Source organism: Sycon ciliatum, chromosome 13 (assembly GCF_964019385.1).
Source record: "Sycon ciliatum chromosome 13, ocSycCili1.1, whole genome shotgun sequence".
In the NCBI taxonomy this organism is placed as follows: domain Eukaryota; kingdom Metazoa; phylum Porifera; class Calcarea; order Leucosolenida; family Sycettidae; genus Sycon; species Sycon ciliatum.
In genome coordinates this window covers 21,146,608-21,172,165 of record NC_088655.1, presented here as the reverse complement: position 1 = coordinate 21,172,165, position 25,558 = coordinate 21,146,608, and the positions used below count along the sequence as shown (strand labels likewise).

The 25,558-nt window shown below is 46.8% G+C and overlaps 2 protein-coding genes across 2 annotated transcripts in view; one reads left to right on the top strand and one right to left on the bottom strand.

Moving 5' to 3' along the window:
- The window catches only part of LOC135829618 (uncharacterized), an 88,957-nt gene extending 64,894 nt beyond the window's left edge, over positions 1–24,063 (top strand). The window contains exons 16-21 of the mRNA XM_065342017.1: positions 5,409–5,504; positions 15,454–15,552; positions 16,730–16,825; positions 17,995–18,093; positions 19,381–19,479; positions 23,009–24,063. Coding sequence (XP_065198089.1) covers positions 5,409–5,504; positions 15,454–15,552; positions 16,730–16,825; positions 17,995–18,093; positions 19,381–19,479; positions 23,009–23,098 — 579 coding nt within the window. The 3' untranslated portion in view covers positions 23,099–24,063. The remainder of the gene's footprint in view (positions 1–5,408; positions 5,505–15,453; positions 15,553–16,729; positions 16,826–17,994; positions 18,094–19,380; positions 19,480–23,008) is intronic.
- Positions 9,383–10,903, bottom strand: LOC135829767 (uncharacterized). Its single transcript, XM_065342152.1, has 2 exons — positions 10,840–10,903; positions 9,383–10,270 (listed from the first exon to the last, which is right to left on the bottom strand). The coding sequence occupies exon 2, from the start codon at positions 10,108–10,110 to the stop codon at positions 9,424–9,426; it is 687 nt and encodes a 228-aa protein (XP_065198224.1). The 5' UTR covers positions 10,111–10,270; positions 10,840–10,903; the 3' UTR covers positions 9,383–9,423.
- Positions 24,064–25,558: the final 1,495 nt, after the last annotated feature.

Here is a 25,558-nt window from a genome sequence, read left to right as displayed (position 1 = left end):
CCTGGGAAGCTCCTCATGCTCATTCTCCCTTTCTCTGTCCATTTCCCCTTCCTGATGCGTAGACCAACTGTTGAACCCGAGACCACTAGGTCGGGGGAGGTTGACCTACCTCATCGGCACGCATGCCACGCTCCTCTGTGTTGTCAAAGTTCGCTTGTCCACTTTTGTCTACCTCCCCTTTTATGTTGCTGGCCAGTGCTTTGTAGTAAAAAAAAAATAAAAAAAAAAAAAAAGACAGTGTATGCTGTGTTTCCGCACGCTCGTGTCGACATGTCACCTATACTGTACATGTACCGGATCGCGGAGGAGCTTGACGACCTCCGCTGACTCCAGGTTTCCGAAATACTGCCGTCGTCTTCGGTGATGTCGCTGGTGACATTCTCCCCTTGCAGGACGTGCACATAGTTGTCGTCCCAGGGGTAAAGACTATGTTGTCTTTCGAAATAGTTCTTCATCACGCTCGCGCGAATGATGTTTCTCATCATGAACTAGTTCCGACGGTGTGACACGGCGATGGTCTTTGGCGGGGCACTGGCTTGGCGAAAACGATATCTTCTTGTGCAAAATAACTTTGATCGGCTGCAGATGAGTACAGTCACTTCGTGGTTGGTCCTATAGGAGGGCAGCTGCCAGGAAAGAGGCAGGACTCATCGAAGACGAAGCGCTCGCAACAAACAATAGCACTCGAAATATCTCGTAAGATTTAGGGCCTATCGCTTTGAGCCACAGCGCTCACAGCCTTGCCTGCTTCATCAAAGTGAGCTCTACATGTTCGTTGACCTCTTCACACTACACAGAAGAGCGAAACAAGGATTATGTCTTAGCATTTCAACTCCAACAGCAGATCATTACCAGTGCGAGAGAGAAAACTACAAAGGGCTTCGCTTTCTGTCGCATCGTCTCCATGGTCTCTCTTGCATGCAACTAACGAGAAAACCGTGTACTTACCCTCGCATTCACACGCGAACTATCAAACACGTCCAGTGCCGCATGCTGATCAGGTAGTGCCATGTATGTGTTGTACAGTGTACTCTCACTCTGCATTGTTTTGCTTTGATTTCCACTTGTGATTGTGATCTAAAATCAGACTCATTGAGAAAGTTTTAGTGTACTGTTGTTTCTTGCGTGTGTATCTAGCATGGTGACACTCCGTTGCACCATGCCGCCATGAGAGGTAGAATCGAGTTGTGTGAAGAGCTTCTCGCTGCAGGGGCAGACTGCAACATCAGAGATGGGGTAAAGAACAGTATATAAAGCAGACAATCTGGTAAAAGGAGAGCGATCGCTCTCGCGCGCCTTTGATCTCCTTATTTTCTTTTAGGGCGCACTTTTCATCACGCGCCTTGAGAATTTTGAGCGCATCCGCATCACTATGAAGTTTTGAAAACAGTCAATTATTTCGTAACTCAGCTTTCCCTGAACGGAATCGAGTAATCGAAAGATCTATTCGCATTAGAAAGTTCTCAGATGTCAGGTCCAACAAATCGGACGTCGATCCGAGGTCCAATAGTGGAGTTACGGCACTCGCAAGGTATTTTACGTACCATTGCAAATTTTCACTTCCGCACACATAATTTTGACATGAAGGATTTCCCTCTGTTGCGTGACAGTCCGGGCATGCATAGACCTGTGGACGTGGGACGCCAGGCACAGGTCTTTAGCCGTCAGCTAAGCCTCAAACTAAAGGAGCGCTCTACGATGAATACTACAAAATACCATGGATCTTACTTCTTAGCGAATTGTCTCAATTTCCCATTGCGTATGCCATTGTCCCTGATGAAGGGAAACAAAAGTTGTGGTCCGAACAGCTTTCATTTGTAGTGCATACGGCGATTTTCCAGATCGAATTTGGCAGCTATTGGGTATTGAATCCGATTGGGGTATGGCAAGATGTTGAAAAAACCCGTATTGTGCTCGCCTTGGATATTTATTTTTTTATTTTTATTTATTGCAGCATCTCATAGCACAGTGAGAACACCGGCCAATACAAAGAGAGAGGGTGTTAGTCAACCACGGCAAGGAAGGGAGAAGGGGAGGAGAAGAAAAAAAGGAACCGGCATGGATAAGTAGTGATTGCAACAAAATGAGAAACACAAAATCAAAGTCAAGGCGCGACAAGGCTCTTAAAAAGGCGGAGGGAAGAAAGGTCCTTAGCTTCTTGGGGAAGTGCCAGCCACGCAGAGTACGCAGTGAAAAGGGGAGAGTGAAGTAGAAAGGAGGACTTGGGTTTCGGAAGGGAAAGGGAGTTTCTCGTGCTACGGGAAGAAAACCAGTTGAAACAGTGAAGGTGAGGTGGACACAGATTGAGTTTGAGAGAATGGATAAGGGTGACAAGATGTGAATTACGTCTCTTAGACAAAGGGGTAGTGTGAGCAAGGGCATAAAGGGTGGAAGATGGGAGCATGCGGGGTTTCCGGAGGAGGATTTTTAGAACTTTTTGTGCTGAATTTCGAGCTTTTCAGCACGGGTTGTGGAAATTCCAGCCCAAGCAGTATCTGCATAATCAAAAATGGGGCGTATGTAAGCTGAGTAAAAGAGGAGTTTACAAGAGATTGGGAGATGGTAACAGTGAGAAGAGAGAATTCCTAAAGATGAACTTGATCGTTTACATAATTATGTAATCGATGTGGGGTTCCCATGAAAGATTAGAGTCAATGAAAATGCCAAGATGCTTATGGCTGGAGACTATGTTTATAGGCTGGGGGAAAGTGGGATGGAGGAGGGGCGGAACATCAGGCTGAGAAGGAAAGAGCATGATTTTAGTTTTAGACAGATTGGGCGATAACCGCCAAGACGACGTCCAGGAAATTACTCTTTGAATCCCGTTAGCTAGGCTACTCATCAGGCCAGTGATGTTAGGAGATGCCCGTAGGAGCGTTGTGTCGTCTGCGAATAGTGATGTGCCCGGGGCAGCTGCGGGCAGATCATTGACGTATAAGATAAAAAGAAGGGGGCCGAGGATGGAACCCTGGGGAACTCCGGATAGTACTGTTGTGTCGGCTGAGGACGTCCCATGTACCGTGACGTACTGCGTTCGCCCAGTTAGGTAAGATGTCAGCCATAGCAGGGGATTGCCGTCTACAGTAAACGATCCACGAAGCTTGGCCAAGAGCCCCCGGTGCCAGACGGTATCGAAGGCCTTGGCAAGATCGAAAAAACAGATCCCGACTAGGTCTCCAGCATCCCGATGTCGACACACTAATTGCACCAGGCGCGTCAGCTGGAGGGTGGTAGAATCGCCTCTGCAAAATCCGGACTGAGCTGAACTCAAACGTGACGAGACATGACAGTACAATTGGTCGTGGAAAACGCGCTCACAGAGTTTGGAAACACAGGACAGTAGAGATATCGGACGGTAGTTTGATGCTTCGTGGCGGGACCCTTTCTTGTAGATCGGTATGACATTAGCTGTTTTCCATGCAGAGGGAAAACGACCAGTGCGGAATGATAGGTTGAAAATCAGACATAGGGGGTATGCTATTGAGGGCGCAAGGGACTTTATTACCAGATTAGTGATGCCGTCTGGGCCTGGTGCCTTGTCAGACGGGAGCTTTCGAATGTAACGTCGGATGGCAGCAGTCGTAGTAAAGACAGATGTGAGGCGGTCAGCCTCACCCGACTCCTCGGCAATGGGGGGAATGGGTAGAGAAGGGTCATCAGGCACGGCCACTGAGGCGAACTGAGAGTTCAATGCAGTGGCTTTAGCTGAAGAGGTAGTAGCCTGCTGTGTAGAACTAATGGTGAGTGTCGGGATGTCACGAGATACTTTATGATTTTTTAATTTGCTCACGAACTGAAACAGTGATGGGCGGTTTTTGTCCTGCAGCGTAGCTTGTACGGACCGAATGTATCCCCGGTATTTCGATTGAGTCAGACTCTTCACCAAGTTCCGTTGAGATCGATATACATGCATGTTAAGCTGGGTTGGGTATTTCTTACACACACTGTAGAAATCGTGCTTTGCCAGATAATAACAATAATAATAATCCTTATTTCAGGATTGCCCAAAGGCTAACGCCTATCTGGGGGACCTCCTATAAGGCGAGCGACTTTTTTGCGGGGGGGGGGAGGGTGGTGGTGACTGCTCTCCCACCACTCTCCTTGAGAGGATAGCGAGAGTGATTGTTCACTCTCCTGGATTTTTCTTACACGAAGGTCTGATAAAGTGTCATGAACTAAGATGATCATGTTCTGTACTTACACTGTATAATTTAGAAAGAATAAATCATGCATTCCCCTGACCTTTACCCAATTGGAACCCTGTCATGACGGGACAATTTGTCATCTAATGCAGCTCCTCACCACTGTGATGTGGACAGATCTTTGCCCCAGGGTGTTGTATCTATTTCCCTTAAAACAGGCGACATTGCCATTGCATACAAGATTGGTTTTTTCATCAGAGACGCCATCACGCCAGAAACCTTCACCTGAGCAGGTGCAGATGGAACAATATTTATGTTCCATCCATTACACGTATGAGCTGCTAGCATGTCAAAGTACAAGAACTCACAGGAACAGGTGTTACTCCCGTCGTTTCTTGCGCCAATCTATGTCTACACGTCCCAGACATTGTGAGTGCCCTTAAATTCCGAGACTGTGTAGGGAAATCCGCTTCCTTTGGCCCACATCAACCTTTCTGAAGATCATAAGTAGTACCGTACCAGGAATATACTATGAATCCGCGGCCACGTGAATTTGGCGGGGTTTCACTGAACCTGGATTACGAAAGCGATAAAAATTACAGACCCGGGATGAAGAGTTACAGTTTGGTTTTTGAAAATGGCAAAACACAAATCCCAAAATTTCTCCTGAATCATCCTGGAGGGATCAGATTAAGGCTGTCACCAAGTACAGTTGTGATCACTGAAAATCGGTACCAAAGTGCAAAACTGACACCCTGGACCAGTTCCAATTACAACTCCGCACTTGCATATGTGTGTGTCTGATCGCATTCGTTCCATATCCTGGGCATTGAACGAATTTGTAAAGCGACACACTGATAAGACAAAATGACATACATGTATGTCTGTACACTAATGGCAATCATGCAATGAAAATACTGTCTTGTCTTGGACATGGAAATCCAGGAGAATGACCGGGACCGGCGCCCTCAGTGTACAGAACGTTGCATGCAGTGCACATGTTGATCCAATATGACCAGCGCACTGCATGTGTGTACCGTAGACTACGCATACCGAATCAAGACTGCATGGGCAGCGCCCAGGGGCCGCTAGACGTGCGACCGGATTTCCTTGTCCACGGCAGTACCAGACAAGTAGTACCATATGAACAAACTGTTGAATTCCACTCTGCATTGTTTTGCTTTGATTTACAATTGTGACTGTGATCTACACTCAGACTTATCAAGAGTTTTTTCCTGTACTGTTGTTTCTTGCATGTGCTTCCAGGATGGCAACACTCCGTTGCACAAAGCCGTCTGGCGTGGAATCGAGGTGTTTCAAGCACTGCTCGCTGCAGTAGCGGACTGTACCATCAAGAATACGGTACAGAACCGGATTTAGAGTGCCATGAACCATGCTGATCCTGTTCTGCTTTACTCTTATTATTTTACTTGTTCGCGTTGGCATCAACCTGCATAAAGCAGGTATATAGCCTTCGCTTAAGCTGCCATAAAAAAGAAAGCTCATCCTAAGCGAGAGGGCTAGAGGGAAATATAACGATAACGAGATACAGAATACAAAGAAATCCAATGAGTTCAACGTACAATTCAAAACAAGAAAGAAAGGAAAGAAAAACAGAGCCGAATCTACCGATTGATCCATCAATCGACAAAGGGGACTAATCCGTTAGTGTTGCAAAGTAGAAGCTGATTATAGTTGCAGATCTCCAGGCCAGGGCCAGCATATTGCCGATTCTGGATAGGTCTCCGCAGCATTTGATGTGGTAATTATCATAATGTTTGATAAAATTGTTAGAGTATCTAGTATCTAGAGTACCGAGTATTTAGTATCTAGAGTATCTAGTGTAATTGTATCCGTTATTATTGTTAAGGGTATCTAGTGTAATTGTATCCGTTATTATTGTTAAGGGTATCTAGTGTAATTGTATCCGTTATTATTGTTAAGGGTATCTAGTGTAATTGTATAACTTCAGCCATTACACACAGCACACATTAGTTCCTTCCACTTTCGACGATCCTGGGCGAGCTGCCTCAGTGCAACTAGATCCTCGTGTGATGTGAGGGAGTTTGTGGATCTGGAATTTTTCAGATCGTTGTTGATGGATCGCGGGAGTGTTGTTCTCGGGCGGCCTCGGAACCCTGAGCTTCCTGGCTGAAAGTATGCTGACATAGCCTGCTGGACCGGGGATGAGGTGTCTAGTCGAAGCATGTGGCCAAACATTCTCCACCTAGCAGACTGGATGATTCTGCTGAGTGGCTTGGAGCCAGTGCGCTTGTACAGTGCTGCATTGCGTATTGTACGGGGATATTTGACCCCTATGACTGCTCGTAACTGCTGGCGGTGGAACGAGTCAAGTTTCTTTTCTTGAGTCTCTGTCAGGCTCCATGTGCCGCAGTTATAAAGAAGTATTAGGAGAATAAAGCTGCCGTATAACCTAATCCGAAGGGGTTCACGGGCATGGTTACCTCTTAGCCATATCACCCACAGCTGATGTAAGGCGCATGTTGCTAGACGTTTTCTCCGACTGATATCTTCCTCCACTCCAAGCATCGATCCTAGTTTGACCGTGTTCCGCCATCGCTCGTCTACTCTGTCCTTTTCTCTTTTAATTGTAGTATATTCGGTTTTGGCTTCATTCATTTTTAAATTGTATTCCGCTAACGAGGATGATAGTATGGGTTGATTGTCATGCAAATATTGTAGGCTGGTGCTGATGAAGTCTACGTCATCCGCATACGCTGTTTCATTGGGCAATTGAAGCTGAGTATCCAATGCTGGTCGCGGTGAGAGTCGCTCTCGAATCAACCTCAATGCAGCCTCGAGGTAGACAGTAAACAGGACTGGCGATAGAGAATCACCTTGTGGGGTTCCATTATGTGTGACTAATGGTTGGCTGAGAATGTTATTCAGCTTTGCTTTTATTGTGGTGTCTGTCAGAAGGCACTGGATGATGTGCAGCTCATCATGATCAATGACTGTTGACAGTATATCGATCAGCCTGACCCTTGATATAGTGTCAAATGCCTTTGACATATCAATGCCTAAGATTGAGATCTCCGACGCAACACGCTGGCATCTTGCTGATAACCACCGATAGCTATATACCACGTCTCCAGTACTTCTCCCTGACCGGAACCCGCTCTGGTTCAGTGACAAGTACCCATTGATAGCTGGCTTGATCCGCGTCAGGATGACCAATGAAGGAAGTTTACGTAGGGTGTTCAACAGGGTAACTGGCCTTACAATTCCAGGAGGACCTCTTTTCTTTCCCGGCTTTGGTATCGGGATCAGTAGCCCATCGCCTAGCTTGAGTGATTTGTCTTTGGCATAATTGTTGAATGTAGTGGCAATGTTCGAGAACAGTGCTGGTGTTCGATAAGTTCAGCAGGTATCCCATCTGGTCCCGAAGCTCGGCCATTATTCAAGCGCTTAGCTGCGGCATGTACCTCTGGCTGCTTTATAGGGTTTTTAAGGTCTTCCTCTGTCCGTAAGAGCCTAGATGACTCCAGAGCAGGATCACAGAATATAGCACGGAAGTGTTGCCTTAATGCTTCGACTGATTCACTAGGTTGTGCAATGAGTTTGCCATCAGAGTCTTCAACCACAACTGGTGATTGCTGCTGTCGGCGCAGTAGTCGTGTTGCTTTGAACATTTTCGCGTCGTCTTTCATTTGGTCTATTTCAGCTACACGGTCGTCCAGTCGAGTCGATGCTAACTTGAGGCATTCCCGGCGAATTTGGTGTGCCAGCCTGTTGCGTCGCGTCTTCATTTCTTTTACCTTCGTTCCATCTCTGCACACCGTAATGTCGAGACGCAGTTTGCGTTTCTCTGCTGCTAGCTTTTCAATTTCCCCGCTGAAGCCATTTCTATGCGTCTTGTTTGTTTTAGGGACGCGGCCCACCGATGTGTTTGCTGCCTCACTCATAGCGTTCACAATATACTGCAGATGTTGCTCCGCATTGACACCTTCCTGCTCTCTGCCGAAGTCCTGTAGATGGTCGTTGATAGCCTCTCTGTACTTTGCTTTCTTGGTCGGGTCTCTAAATTCCGATATATTGAATTTTGCGTTGCTGGATATGGCTACTGGCGGCCTCTTGAGCTTCTTGTACAACTTAGTCAGGTTGAGGTTTGCCAGCACAAGACGGTGATCGCTTTCTAAGCTTGTCCCGGCGTATGATCTGGCATCCGTCACCACAAACCTTTCACTGTGACGGCAAAGGATATAATCTATTTGGTTGTAAATGGGTAAAGGTGGACCTCCACTAGGGTTGTGGCGCCAGCCTGTCCATGTGGTGATATGTTCTGCACGGTGCTGAAACGCCGTGTTACAGGCAAATAGGTAATTGCTGGACGCGAAATCAGCCAAAGTCTGGCCGCAGTAGTTGTGTCGTGGTCCGGCGGCCCGGAGTTAGGCCCCGGAGCCGCGGCACCAACATGACTAATCTACAACTATCCCATTACAGGCCGTGCAGTGGTGGCCGTAACTACAATTACATTATTAGACATACCGACACCACATACACTCGCACATCAGACATATTTAGACATGTTCGGGTCACACCACACCTAGACACACACTCACTCGCCGCGCCATGCCCTCACATGTACAGCACCCGCATTCACATACTTACACACATATACACACACACACACACACGCACGCACGCCTATACTTTCACATCGAGACTCACATCTTGCGGTCAGACATAATATCAAACGATACTTACCAAACGAGAGAGAAGAAAGTCGTGACTTGCCGTAAAGACGAAGTTGCGAGAGAGAGAGAGAGAGAGAGAGAGAGAGAAGGAAAGTCAACGCAATAGTATCTAGTTGCGCCCATGGAAGTCCATGGCCACGAGATTGCTGGTCCCGCATGCAATAGCGTATCACCGTAATAAATATGTGTACGAAGAGCGGGAGCCATGTGGGGAAATAACAGCGTAGACAAAATAAGGGAGGCCTCGTGTGAAGATATAAAATAAAGACGATTATGAACCCGTTTACGGGAGATAGATAAATAATAAAACAACTAAATAAAGCATACTTGTCCCGTAGAGGCCTAAAAGGCACGTGCCAATCGTATGGATACGACATATCCCCCCCGCTTACACGGAAAAGAACACGTCCTCGTGTTATAAGTAACGTAATAAATTAAACTAAGATTATGGCTAACAATTTAACTAAACGAGTGCAGGTCACAATTTGAGTTCCGATCAAAAACTGTTCAAAGACTAGCTGTAATATTGGCCACCACCAATCCAGTCAATACCACTGAAATCCTTACTCGTGCCAGACGGGACTCCCAAACAGCTGAGGTGGATGGCGGGAACGCGGGGTTCGCCTTTCCATCACGCCAACTGGCGGAGCACTGTCGAATACCCGAGCGGTGTCCTCCTCGTCTCGGGCGGCGGCATCAGTGGCATCAGGCTGGTAGGACGGAGTCAGGGTGGATGCCATGGGCTGCGGTGGGTCCGACTCATCTTGTTCGTGAACCTCCTGCAGCCGACTCGGTCGATGATGACAACTTTTCAGCCGGTTGACGTGCACTATCAGCCGACGTGCCGTGGGCTCAGACAGCTTGATGCGGTAGGTGACGGCGGAGAGCTTCTCCTCGACTAGGTACGGTCCGTGCCACAGTCTAGAAAACTTGGCGGTTGTACCCGTCGGAATGGCCGGCACCAGAAGCCACACTGCATCACCAGCTGCAAACGTCACGGCCTTAGCGTTACGATCACGGATATGCGCTTGATAGCGGTGCACGTTGCCCAAGTGCTCCCGAACCTGCGCATGAGCGTCCTCCAGGCGTCGGCGGAGAGCACTCACGAATTCCGGCTGGGACGCTACTGCGGATGCTGCTCCTGGCGGTAATCCAAATGCCAAGTCTTGAGGTAGGCATAGCTCCCGACCAAAGAGCAGATAGCTTGGACTGTAGCCGATACTAGTCTGCGGCGTCGAGCGGTATCCCATCAAGAAGGCTGGCAACTTGATGTCCCAATCTCGATGATTCCGGCAGACATAGTGCGCCAGGCCACGCTCAAGCGTCTGGTTGAATCTCTCAACCAGACCGTCACTCTGTGGATGGTACGCAGTTGTCCTGGTCTTATCTATGCCAAGCAGAAAGCAAACACTGCGAAACAGAGAACCATCAAAGTTTTTGCCCTGATCGGTATGCAACCGATCAGGAGCACCAAAACGTGACACAAACTCATTAACAAACACCAAAGCAATAGTGGAAGCATCCATTCTCGAAAGCGGAAAAGCTTCCACCCATTTAGTGAAATAGTCAACTACAACCAAAATATGGCGGTTCCCTTCCGCTGTCTCCGGCAAATTGGGGATCAAATCCATTGCTACTCGCTCAAAAGGATACCCCGTCCAGGAAGACTGCATTGGAGCGCCAGACCCTCTGCCAACGGGACGCTTCAACTGGCTACAGGAAGAACAACTTGCAACCCAATCCAAGACATCTTTCTTCATGCCTACCCAGTGAAATTGTTGCGTCAGTTTTTTCTGCAGGCGTGTAGAACCCGTATGTCCCCCCTGGTCATGATACTCTTGCAAAACCAATGAACGTAAATGCCGGGGAACAACAACTTGCAAGATAGACGGCTTACCGGGGCAAGGGTCCTCCCAACGACGGCACAACACCCCCTCATGATGAACCAGCATTTCATGATTTTTCCACAAAATACGTACCTCAGGACTGCTACCCATCATGTCCTGTGGGCAAGGCGGAGAGTCCATACCTAGCCAGGACACTGCTTGGGCGAGATCTCGGTCCTTCTCCTGTTCCATTTCCCATCTTGACCACGGCCAGTTGAAACGGCGGATGAGGGGTGTGGGGATGTTGCCAACGTCGTTGTTCACGGCCCCTACGAACAGCGTCGTCGAAGCGTCAGGGCGGCGTGACAATGCATCAGCGTTAGCGTGCGATCGACCTGCCCTGTACAATATGGTGAACTCAAATTCAGACAAAAATTCCAGCCAGCGAGCCACAATCGCCGGTGGATTTTTGAAATTAGCCAAGTGTTCTAGAGAACGATGATCAGTACGAATCACAAATTGTTTACCAAGCAGGTAGCAACGAAAATGTCGCACAGCCCATACCAAACCCAACAATTCCTTTTTCGTGGATGCGTACCGTGTTTCTGTATCGGCCAGAAGTCGACTAGCATACGCTATCGGCCGTTCCAGACCTTCCTGAAGCTGAGACAGCACTGCTCCTAACCCTAGTCCACTAGCATCTACGTCTACCAGAAATGGTGATGCATCTTGTCCAAACCTGGGGTAAGCTAGTACTGGGGCGGTTGTCAACACTGTCTTCAGATTCAGGAAAGCGGATTCACAGTCAGGAGTCCACAAAAACACTTGGCCAGTTGTCGTCAGGCTGTACAAGGGGCGGGCAATGGTGGCAAAATCTTGGGCAAACCGCCTATAATACCCACAGAATCCCAAGAAACCACACACTTCTCCAACTGCTTCAGGGGTAGGCCAGTTTCCGACTTTCTCGATCTTACCCGGGTCGGTCCTAACCCCCTCCCGGGTAACAATGTGGCCCAGGAACTCAACACTTGTGCGGAACAAGAAACACTTACTGGGCTTCAACCGCAGATCTGCCTTCAAGAGGCGGTCAAAGACCAACTGTGTCACTTTAGATTTCAGTTGCAACACTCCATAATCCGAACCCACAGTACTGATTGAGGCGGGGGAGGTAGAGAAGAACATTCGCCCTTGTCCCGAAGAAATTGTGCAAGGAATGTGGGATAATACGTCCCGGCCAACAATACAATCACGCGGCAACCCCTTAACCCTTAACAATTCTTACCCGGTGCCAACAGGTTGCATCTCCGAGTTCCAACTGAACAATTGCTTACGCCACAGCTTCTAGTGGTTGCCCGTTGGCGCCAATTAACTTCGGGCCTTGGTCAGAGGTTTCCTTTTCCAGCTCCTTAGGTAGGCGGTCGGCAAAATCCTCTGACAACAATGTAGCGGCGGATCCTGTATCAATTACAGCGTCCACTGGACATCCATTCACCGCTCCAGGCACCAACATGTCCGCACACTCACTCGCATGTTCAAAGAAGACAGAACACCTAGATCAGGCTATTGTTTTCTGTAGTAGTCTAAGTTTTGCAGATACTGACTTCAACCCCAGGGTTCCACTTCCCGGGAAAATCTACAGAAGCAGATGCAAACGACCCCCCTTCTTTTGTTAATAATGACAACTCTCAGAGAAAGTACTCCCACAGACTGAGAACCCACAGAAAAGGGCACTAGACTAGAGCTATCCGATCTCTAAAGAGCGGTAATAGCATCAGCTACATCCCAGAGGCTAATTCATAGGTTTCTTCTGGGAACTCGCAAGGCCTAGGACTCAGCAATAATCAGTCTGCAATCAGCCACATGCACAGAGCTAACAAGCGCTGCAAATGCGTCAATTTGCAACAAATACAAACTGGCGTATTTTTCCAATTCTTCCTTACCGGCAAGGTCAGGGGACCAGCGAGGATCGCACTGTAGGGGCATCGATTCCACTCCCACCGATGGGGCGGTAGAAACCCTACAGCAATGGCTTCAGCTACAATAGCTGCACGAGCATGAGCAGCTGCTGAGACAGCGCGGCAGGCAACAGCAGCTCTTTTTCACAGCACTTGCTGAACCACAAGGTCACAAACACAAAACCACGAAAAAAACACAAGCCACAAGGGCAGCAGGAAAACTGCTGCCACTATGCCAGCTTCGTCATACAGGTCAAATTCTCCATTGATGCCATGATCAAACGATACTTATCAAACGAGAGAGAAGAAAGTCGTGACTTGCCGTAAAGACGAAGTTGCGAGAGAGAGAGAGAGAGAGAGAGAGAGAGAGAAGGAAAGTCAACGCAATAGTATCTAGTTGCGCCCATGGAAGTCCATGGCCACGAGATTGCTGGTCCCGCATGCAATAGCGTATCACCGTAATAAATATGTGTACGAAGAGCGGGAGCCATGTGGGGAAATAACAGCGTAGACAAAATAAGGGAGGCCTCGTGTGAAGATATAAAATAAAGACGATTATGAACCCGTTTACGGGAGATAGATAAATAATAAAACAACTAAATAAAGCATACTTGTCCCGTAGAGGCCTAAAAGGCACGTGCCAATCGTATGGATACGACAGTTGCGATGGCCCCTTGAGTGTGAACCAGCATAGGATACGGAGTGGCAGTCACTGGGTGGTTGTTTCCCAAGTTTTGCGTTGAAGTCTCCCATCAGGAACAGCAGCGATGAAGACCTTAGTTTTTGAATTGTTTGCAGCAAGCTGTTGTAGAACTCGTCTAGGCATGAATGGTCTGCTGCAACGCGTGTTGACGTCGGGGCGTAGACATTTACAAATGAGCACAGCGTTCTCCCGGAGAGCCATAACTGTAGCACGGCGATACGGTCCGACACCTGCCAATATCTATATATTCGGTGCAGTAACTGCTTTTCCACCACGAATCCGAGTCCATAATGTCGACACGACGACGAGAGACACAGTAGACGGTAGTTGTCAATATTTCCATCGTAGCCTTCGGAGATTTAGTCTCCTGAAGACAGCAGAGTCCAACTCTGTATTTATTGAGGTCTGAAATAAGGATTTTTTTTGAAATTTGAAGTAAGTCCACGGACGTTGAACGTACCAATGCGAAACAAGCCCTCGCCTTTTGCTCCACTACTCAAAATACTTCCACAAGCTTGCCTGTTTCCTGGCGAAGAAGACATTACCCATGGGCCAGCCGAAGCTGACGGCCATGACCGAGCGGCGTCACTCGCTCTCCAAACAGTCTGCTTTACTCTGTAAAATTAACTGCTTCCAGCATGGCAACACTCCGTTGCACCATGCGGCCTGGGCAGAAAAAATCGATGTGTGCCAGCGCTGCTCGCTGCAGGGGCGGGCTGTAATACTCCCTGGAGGGCGCGTTCAGACTATACCGTGAACCCCGTCAAACCGTGAATGCCGATAAACCGTGAAGGACATTCACACTACCGATAACAAACTAACGTTACCGTGAAGTTTTCAGCTCTAACCGCGGCACTGACAAGGGATTTTCCCTTTTTTTCGCAGCGCGCATGCAGCTTGAGCACTTTTTTACTGCCGGTAAAAGTTTACTGCCGCAGCAGCCGCGGCAGTAAAACTTTCCCACCGGTAACGTGCCAGTAACGTCACGTGATCAAATCACCTCGGCGACTTTCCCAATCGGTCACTTTTTATCGGTAGTCTGAACGCGCCCTTAGTAACCAGGGAGTAGTACAATACCATGGTATTGATGTACTACTCCCTGGCTGTAACATCAAGAATGCGGTCAAGGACAGTATGGGTGTCAGGCGAGACCAAAAAATTAGTGATTCCCGGGCCCTCCCGCAAGGCCAATTATTTTGTTTTTTTGTTTTTTTTGAACAGTTCATAATACATGTACATTACTAATCGTGTGAGTAGATCTGTGACCTAGAGTCACACAAACCCGAGCTTGTACGACTTCCTGATGTACAGATCAGAACCATCGTTGGGCGAAATACAGAAAAATTGAACGGGTAAACCGCGTGCCTGTTTTTTGTGAAATTTGAATAAAAAAATAAAAATTACTGGAAAATACTGTAAAAAAAAGCTCGGCATGGCATGCACATATGCGCATACACACAGTCATAGGAAAATAATAATAAATAAAAATTCGCCCGCCCGCACCAATTAATTATTTCACATGGGTCCTGCCCGGGAATCTCGATTTTATTTTGGTCTCGCCTCATGAACCATGATGATTATGGTCTGTGCTTACAATGTACTATCGAGAAAAAACAACTCATGTGTTCCACAGACCCTCACCAAATTGGAATCCTTGCATGAAGGAGCAATTTTCAATCTACTGCCTCCTCAACACTGCAATGTGGGCAGATCTTTGCCCCAGGGTGTTGTGTCTATTGGCTTTAACCCTTTGGAGTCCATGGTTCGATTTCGAACCATGGGCATTTTGTATGCATGGGTGCGCAGTCTAACTTTCGGTTCTCGGCCAAATCGTGACCAAATTCAACAATCGAAGGGTCTAAATGGTAGAGAAAAATCTCAGCTATCACCTCGAACAGGTCTGAAGTCTCTCCGGTGAAGGTTCAGTGAGCGGCGAACAATCAAACATTTCGAATTTTCTGCGCTGCGTGCTGCGAGTCAGCAGTGCGTGAAAAAAATTGATTTTCCCAGCTGAATTGTTTTCCTTTGATCTACAACTGTGACTGTGATCCACAATCTAACTCATTGAGAACTTCTTCCTGTACTGTTGTTTCTTGCGTGTGCATCCAGCGTGGTGACACTCCATTGCACAATGCCGCCAGTATAGGTAAACTCGATGTGTGTCAAGCGCTGCTCGCTGCAGGGGCGGATTGCAACATCAAGAATGAGGTAAAGCACAGTGACATTGAGTGTCATGAACCAGGATGATCATGTTCTGTTTTTGCACTGTACAATTAACGTGCAAACAATCGTCTGTTCCTTGACCTTTATCCGAGTGAAATCTTGTCCTAACCCGAAAATTCTCATCTACTGCCTCCTCACCCCATCAATGTGTGCAAGTCTTTGCCCCAGTTTGTTGTGTCTATTGTTCTCAAAATCGGTCACGCTCCCATTGCTTGGTATAGTGTTGAGAGACGCCATCATGCCAGAATCTTTCACCTCAGCAGGTCCCGACAGAACAATAATTATTATGTTCCATCCATTACACGTATGAGGGGCTAGTATGTCGAAGTACAAAAACTCGGAACGACTTCAGGAGGAGCATACACGAGAACTTCTGGAGCATGAGCTGGAAACAGAAAGGTATTCCGAGCTACATGTATATTGTATCTTGCATTGCCACAGGCTAGTGCAGCACAGACTCTATCCTCGTGGATAGTAGCAAGAGTGCATAAACAAGAGTATGCAACTGTGGTTATGGGTCAGTGCGCGGCTCTCTGGCTTTATTACGTAACTTACCTTCACCACGCTCTGAAAGTATGCACTCAAACCCAAACAGTGAGCAAGTACGGTTGTGAGTGTTGAAATCCGAACTAATATAGTGCAAAGCTGTCACCCTGGACCAGTTCAGATTACATCACTGCACTTGCATATGTGCACGTCTAGCCGCATTCCTACCACATCCTGGGCGTTGATCCAAGTTGTATATCTACACACTGATAAGAAAATATGTCATACATGTATGCTTGTACACTAATGGCAATCATGCAATGAAAATACTGTCTTGGACATGGAAATCCAGTGAAACGACCGGGAACGGCGCTTTCAGTGAGTACAGAGCGTTGCATGCAGTGCACATGTTGATCCGATGCGACCAGTGCACTGCATCTGTTGTACCGTAGACAACGCATACCGAATCAAGGCTGCATGGACAGCGCCTAGGGTCCGCTAGATGTGCGACCGGATTTCCTTGTCCACGGCAGTACCAGACAAGTAGTACCATATGAATTAACTGTTGAATTCCACTCTGCATTGTTTTGCTTTGATTTACAATTGTGATTGTGATCTACGACAAGACTTATCAAGAGCCTTTTCCTGTACTGTTGTTTCTTGCCTGTGCTTCCAGGATGGCGAAACTCCGTTGCACAAAGCCGTCTGGGGTGGAATCGAGGTGTTTCAAGCACTGCTCACTGCAGGGGTGGACTATAACATCAAGAATACGGTAAAGAACCGGATTTAGAGTGCCATGAACCATGCTGATCCTGTTCTGCTTTACTCTGTAAAATTAACTGCTTCCAGCATGCAACACTCCGTTGCACCATGCGGCCTGGGCAGAAAAAAATCGATGTGTGCCAGCGCTGCTCGCTGCAGGGGCGGGCTGTAACATCAAGAATGCGTTCAAGGACAGTATAATAGGGTGTCAGGCGAGACCAAAAAAATTAATGATTCCCGGGCCCTCCCGCACCAAATTGGAGCCAAGGCCAATTTTGTTTTTTGTTTTTTTGAACAGTTCATAATACATGTACATTACTAATCGTGTGAGTAGATCTGTGACGTGGAGTCACACAAACCCGAGTTTGTACGACTTCCTGATGTACAGATCAGAACCATCGTTGGGCGAAATACAGAAAAATTGAACGGGTAAACCGCGTGCCTGTTTTTTGTGAAATTTGAATAAAAAAATAAAAATTACTGGAAAATACTGTAAAAAAAAGCTCGGCATGGCATGCGCATATGCGCATACACACAGTCATAGGAAAAAAATAATAAATAAAAATTCGCCCGCCCGCACCAATTTCACATGGGTCCTGCCCGGGAATCTCGATTTTATTTTGGTCTCGCCTCATGAACCATGATGATTATGGTCTGTGCTTACAATGCACTATCGAGAAAAAACAACTCATGTGTTCCACAGACCCTCACAAAATTGGAATCCTTGCATGAAGGAGCAATTTTCAATCTACTGCCTCCTCAACACTGCAATGTGGGCAGATCTTTGCCCCAGGGTGTTGTGTCTATTGGCTTTAACCCTTTGGAGTCCATGGTTCGATTTCGAACCATGGGCATTTTGTATGCATGGGTGCGCAGTCTAACTTTCGGTTCTCGGCCAAATCGTGACCAAATTCAACAATCGAAGGGTCTAAATGGTAGAGAAAACTCTCAGCTATCACCTCGAACAGGTCTGAAGTCCCTCCGGTGAAGGTTCAGTGAGCGGCGAATAATCAAACATTTCGAATTTTCTGCGCTGCGTGCTGCGAGTCAGCAGAGCGTGAAAAAATTTGATTTTCCCAGCTGAATTGTTTTCCTTTGATCTACAACTGTGACTGTGATCCACAATCTCACTCATTGAGAACTTCTTCCTGTACTGTTGTTTCTTGCATGTGCATCCAGCGTGGCGACACTCCGTTGCACGATGCCGCCAGTACAGGTAAACTCGATGTGTGTCAAGCGCTGCTCGCTGCAGGGGCGGATTGCAACATCAAGAATGAGGTAAAGCACAGTGACATTGAGTGTCATGAACCAGGATGATCATGTTCTGTGTTTGCACTGTACAATTAACGTGCAAACAATCCTCTGTTCCTTGACCTCTATCCGAGTGAAATCCTGTCCTAACCCGAAAATTCTCATCTACTGCCTCCTCACCCCATCAATGTGTGCAAGTCTTTGCCCCAGTTTGTTGTGTCTATTGTTCTCAAAATCGGTCACGCTCCCATTGCTTGGTATAGTGTTGAGAGACGCCATCATGCCAGAATCTTTCAACTCAGCAGGTCCCGACAGAACAATAATTATTATGTTCCATCCATTACACGTATGAGGGGCTAGTATGTCGAAGTACAAAAACTCGGAACGACTTCAGGAGGAGCATACACGAGAACTTCTGGAGCATGAGCTGGAAACAGAAAGGTATTCCGAGCTACATGTATATTGTATCTTACATTGCTGCAGGCTAGTGCAGCACAGACTCTATCCTCGTGGATAGTAGCAAGAGTGCATAAACAAGAGTATGCAACTGTGGTTATGGGTCAGTGCACGGCGCGCTGCCTTCATTACGTAACTTACCTTCACCACGCTCTGAAAGTATGCACTCAAACCCAAACAGTGAGCAAGTACAGTTGTGAGTGTTGAAATCCGAACTAATATAGTGCAAAGCTGTCACCCTGGACAAGTTCAGATTACATTGCTGCACTTGCATATGTGCACGTCTAGCCGCATTCCTACCACATCCTGGGCGTTGATCCAAGTTGTATAACAACACACTGATAAGAAAATATGTCATACATGTATGCTTGTACACTAATGGCAATCATGCAATGAAAATACTGTCTTGGACATGGAAATCCAGTGGAACGACCGGGAACGGCGCTTTCAGTGAGTACAGAGCGTTGCATGCAGTGCACATGTTGATCCGATGTGACCAGTGCACTGCATCTGTTGTACCGTAGACTACGCATACCGAATCAAGGCTGCATGGACAGCGCCTAGGGGCCGCTAGACGTGCGACCGGATTTCCATGTCCACGGCAGTACCAGACAATTAGTAGCATATGAACAAACTGTAGAATTCCACTCTGCATTGTCTTGCATTGATTTACAATTGTGATTGTGATCTACACTCAGACTTCCCAAGAACTTTTTTCCCGTACTGTTGTTTCTTGCATGTGCTTCCAGCGTGGCAACACTCCGTTGCACCATGCCGCCATGAGAGGTAGAATCGAGTTGTGTCTGAAACTCATTGAGAACTGTTTCTTGTACTATTGTTTCTTGCGTGTGCATCCAGCGTGGCAACACTCCGGTGCACTATGCCGCCCAGAGAGGTAAACTCGAGGTGTGTCAAGCGTTGCTCGCTGCAGGGGCGGACTGTAACATCAAGAATACGGTAAAGAACCGGATTTAGAGTGCCATGAACCATGCTGATCCTTTTCTGCTTTACTCTGTAAAATTAACTGCTTCCAGCATGGCAACACTCCGTTGCACCATGCTGCCTGGGCAGAAAAAATCGATGTGTGCCAGCGCTGCTCGCTGCAGTGGCGGACTGTGACATCAAGAATGCGGTTAAGGACAGTATAATAGGGTGTCATGAACCATGATGATTATGGTCTGTGCTTACAATGTACTATCGAGAAAAAGCAACTCCTGTGTTCCACAGACCCTCACCAAATTGGAATCCTTGCATGAAGGAGCAATTTTCAATCTACTGCCTCATCAACACTGCAATGTGGGCAGATCTTGCCCCAGGGTGTTGTGTCTATTTTTTAATTGACCTCATTCCCGTTGCGTACAAAATGTGCAAGATTGGCATATTCTTGAGAGACCCCATCACGCCAGAATCTTTCACCTGAGCAGGTGCAGGCGGTACAATATTATGTTCCATCCATTACACGTATTAGCTGATAGTATGTCGAAGTACAGGTAGACTCCGTCTAATTCGAACCTCAAATTGCCAGGCACTAAATTCGAATTATCTGGAACTTCTAATTATCCAAAATGCAGTCCCATGTACTGATATGTATGTCAAAATGCTCGAAATTGCGTGCTGATTATTTTTGAATATTTTATTTGCAACAACGAAACATAAAAAAATTAAAAATTAAAGGAAATTATCGTGTCCGTTCGAGAAGGGAACTCACGACGGCCGCTAACACCCGGTAAACCCTAGCGGCAGATGCAGCGCCTAACAGTGGGGGTGAGTGGATAAGTCCCACTACCACTGGCACAAGTGCCATAGGTGGTCATGAACAACGAAATCAGTTCATTTCACCAAAACACTGGATCGACATGAAGTCATTGGACATTATTTTCATCTTCTATTAAGTTCTAGTGAAGCAGTTTTCAATCGCTGCAGTTGTCCTGAAACGATTTCAACGCAAAAGAACAGCGCTGCCTTCTCTGCGTCATGAAAGCCCGCCGGAGAGCAGCACGTCGTTCTGAAGAACGGAAGTGGAGCATAGGCATAGACAATGTTTACGACTTTCAGTTGTTGTTCAGTCCTAAACTTCTTTGCGCATGAGCTGGCGCGACATGACAAGCCATTGAGATCCGCGATGGGAGCCAACCACCTGGAAGAAGTCGTCTTCAATCAAATCTTTGCACTTTGCCTTGCACAGGCTTGGATCAAATTTCGAGAGAAGGTGGGTTTCTTAAACGCTATTGTCGATCCTGGAGCGGACCAGGGATCCATTTCTGAGTTACTCTTGGCTAGAGAAGGAGAAAAAATGAACTTCGAATTACGAATAGAGCAACTCCATCTCACTTCGACATAGGCGCTCGAAGGACATAGTCACTGTACTGTAAACTGCTCTTCTGTACGAAGACAGAGTTCGAATTATCCAGCGGGTGCACTTTTCGTACTTCGAATTATGCATTCGAATTTAACTTGAAGTGACTTGCAGAAGATCGGTACGACGAAAAAGTTCGAATTACACGGAATGCTCGAATTATACCGTATTCGAATTAGAGGGAGTCTACCTGTACAAGAACTTGGAATGACTTCGGGAGGAGTATAAAGGAGAACTTCGGGTGCATGATCTGGAAACCGAAAAGCAAAAAGTTGCACAAACTTGTTTCGAGAGCAAAGCACAAAACCAGGGAAGTTAAAGACTTCTGCAAGTTGTGTTTCTCATTTTGTTCCTTGCGCTGCTCTATATCAACATATTAGAGACGTTATGAGTCTCCGACATGTTGACAGGGTGCATGGGCAGGGTGCATGATTCAGTTGACGTGACTTTTCTGGAAATCATAAGTAATACCATATACAGGTGAAGTTCAGGCGCATGAGCTGAAAACAGAAAAGGTTTTCGAGCTACATGTATATTGTATCTTATGTTGGACATTCTGGTACCTCAATCCTCCCAAACGCAACGCAACGGACGACGGGAACGAGTGGGGGGAATCATTTATTATGGTAGACGCAACGCAACGCAACAACTACATTATGTGAGAGAGCTCGACCCAAGAGAGCGATTATTTGAAGAGACAGTTGAGAGAGCAGCAACGCAATATAAAGAGCCTGGGTAGCTATGGCAAACATGGGTGCGCAAGTAGCAGAGTGCATGCTAAACTCCGCTTAGTTTGGCCCTCGGTGGATTCAGTTGACGGAAACTTTTCTCCAGATCATTAGACAGTAACACAGTACGAGGTATGTACTACGAATGTGCATCTGCGTGAACTGGCTGGGTTTCACTGAACCTGCATTAGGAGTACGATATTAAATTACACATGCAGGATAAAAGCAAAAAAATCCATTTTGAAAGTGGCAAAAGCACAAACTCCAAAATTGCATTGGTCCTGTTCCGATCACATCACTGCACTTGCATATGTGTACGTCTAGCCGCATTCATACCACATCCTGGGCGTTGATCCAATTTGTACAACGACACAATGATCCGACAATATGAAATACACTCATAACTTGTTTGTCCGGGCACTGCTCGTAATTTCAAAATGTCCGTAACTCCGAATCACATACATTTTGACGGGGAATGGCCATAGATACGGCAAATGTCGCCACTTTTTCCACAAAAATTGCCAAACGAGAAGTAACGTTTCCACTTAAACTCGCCCAAAGGGTGTCCGGTAGCCTGAAATGCCCGTAACTTTGGGGTCTGGATAACCGAGGTATAAGTGTACATGTATGTCTGTAGTCTCTGTACACTAATAGTAATGGCAATCATGCAATGTAAATACCAGCTGCACAAACTGGTTTCGCGGGCAAAGAACAGAAGCACGGAAACTAAGTCTTCTGCATGCCTTCCTCCTACTTTTGTTTCTTGCGTCACTCTACATCAACATGTCGGAGACGCCGTGAGTGCCATTTAATTTGCAGAGTGCATGGGAAACTCCGCTTGGTTTGGCCCTGGGCGGATTCAGTTTACAGCAACTTTTCTCCCGATCATAACGAAATTATACCGTACGAGGTGCATGGGAAACTCCGCTTGGTTTGGCCCTGGGCGGATTCAGTTTACGGCAACTTTTCTCCCGATCATAAGGAAGTTATACCGTACGAGGTATGTACTACGAATCTGCAACCGCATGAACTGGCCGGGTTTCACTGAACATGCATTACTAGCACGATATTAAATTACACATGCAGGATAAAAGGCCAAAAAATCCAAGCGGCAAAAACACAAACTCCAAAACTGCGGCAGAATCCCCGGGAGAGATCAATCCGGCCTAAAGTGCAAAGCTGACACCCTGGACCAGTTCTAATTACATCACTGCACTTGCACATGTGTATGTCCAGTTGCATTTTTATCACATCCTGGGCATCAAGGGCTGTGCAAGTTCATGGCACCAAATAATGTACTTTGGGTGGGATTTCACCGAGCACAACTGCACAAGTACTTGTATGACATGATGTATATACTGATAGGTGTGTTATGTGTATATTGCAACTGTCTTGTGTTTAGGATGGCCTGACACCACTGGACAGAGCGAGACACTGGAGCCATCATGTGGTTGTAGCGCTATTGGAGAAGGCCACCCCAAAGACATCATGAGACCTTTACTAAGTGTAAAGTGACTATGCACACACTGCGGGTCATTTCCTACCAGATGTAGCAACATGGCAGCTATCTTACTCTGGCAAATCCATAGCTTTAATCGTCACATATGCATGACTTTGCATGTATTTGAGCAATGGGCAGGTAGGACTGCGGTGTTTTCTGGCTGTCCCAGCCGACAATGCCAGCGCATGATACCATACATTTCTAGACAAGCTCTCTTCCATTTCCTCTTCTCTTCTAAGTATCTGTTGCAGATTTTCTTGCACCCTACCCAGTTCTTAACTAGAAGTTACAATGCTTATTTTGCGGACAATTAGAAAAGTTAGAATGTTAGCAAAGAAGTTGTACAATGTCTCTACAGTAGCGCGTCGCTAGCATCTCAATTAGAATCAATTGCCATCATATCGGCAGTGGACAAGTTCCATTTTCATTATTTTCTCCTTTTTATCAATTGCTCGCTTGACTAGGCTATTCGGTATGCTAGCAGCCTTGTGACTTCCATTGCAAACGGCCACCAATTTTGTTTAATTTTGTTTTACCGCAATCCGAAGTTGTGGAGACAAGAACGTGATACTAGGCGGTAATAATATACCGGTATTTTACTACTCCCTGCTTGATACTACCGGTATTATCATTAATCATAGCATGTTGCTACATTTTTCTCTGGCCTGCGGCAGTGTTTACCGAAGTGGTACGCCTTGGCACGTTCGTTGTTTACACTGGCATGCCCTGATGCACACGTACTTGTACGTGTACATGTATATCCTTGTGGAACGACTATCACTGACCTTCTCGCAGTGAATGCACACCTTGTATTGCTAATTTTGCATGGGTTTCATTCATGTCTCTGCGCAGAATGTTCCAGCTTTTCACTGATATTATAATATTGGAGTTATTGGTGATTTTTTCCAATCAATTTCACGCTCTTTGTTGGGCATATCCAGTAGTTAGCCCCTTCATACTTACTGTGTACAACTCTGAGGAAGCGAAACAGTTTTCAGTGAAGAATTTTCCAGCTATGGAAAGCTCGGAAACCCAATGAAATACATGTATGAGAGAGGTTCCCCACTGAGTAGCCACTACGTAAAGTTGAGCAACTTTAGTTGAGCAGCTTTACGCAAAGGGGCGGAGAAAAACCCGTGAACTCGCGAGTTTGCACTCTACTCGGAAAGTGCCCTCTGCTGTCTTGTGCTGTGGACGGGCATGTGCTCGGGGTCTTGCAGGTCACATTCCCTGATCTAGTGAATCGTGTGGTGCAATAATCACGAATGAACCTTGACTACATCTCACATTGATTAGCCACGCCACCTCCGTATTTCATTTAATTTTTAATTTTTCGTTCCACTGCATTTCCGTCAGTACAATAAGCACACGTTGGTAGAGCTGCGGTTGTCATGGTTATCATTGGTCCATCATGGGATGTGTTCGGTGGGTTTGCGGTTCATGCATGCCCACTAAGCTCGCGTTCAGTCTGTCACAGAAACCAGCGAAATTCGAGTCGTATCTTATACGCCATCGAGTACTGATTTGTTGACCCCGCCAGAAACGTGTCCAGTATGTGCACCAGTACAGTATGCACCGGAAACGGGCTGAAACATGCGAGTAGTAAATACTGGTATTTTACTACTCCCAAGTTTCCACACACACACACACACACACACAATCACACACACACACACACACACACACACACACACACACACACACACACACACACACACACACACACACACACACACACACACACACACACACACACACACATACACATACACACACACACACACACACACACACACACAGAACATGGCTTCTGGCAGGGGTACCGTAAAGTACCCCCCCCACACACACACACGCTATGTCGCTTCCCAGTTTCCCAGCTGGGAAGTTTTCGACGTGGGACGGGAATTAGATCAAGGCTGTCGAGTACAGTACAATCTACAGTTGCGCTCGGTGAAATCCGGCCCAAAGTGCATAACTGACGCCCAGTACTGATGCGGCCCTTGATGCCCTCAAAGTTGTACAAGTGCTGGTGTGCACGTGTACCGTATGAACTGTACCAAAGTGTAAAAAACCGCGCCAAACAAAGACAAGTGTAACATTCATTTCAGTTCACTGTTCAGCACAAGTAAAGAAGACGGAGATCGTTTCGGAGCAGTTTATTTCATACACAGAGCAGCAGGGCTTCAATATTTTGTGTGGCCACCGTCTGCCTCGATTAGGGCTTCAACACGACGTGGCATTGACTCCACGTATGGCGGGGAAACCGTGTCAGGAGCCAACGAGAACCACTCCAGGTGTAGTGCCTGCACCAGCTGGTCAGCATTCTCGCAGCGATGTGGAATTATTCTCTTCTTGAGAGTAGCCCACACATTGGGAATGGCCATGTCCTTCTTCTCTATCTCTTCTTGATCTTGAGCTGTACTTCGTGAGGTGAATGAAACAGGAAAGACA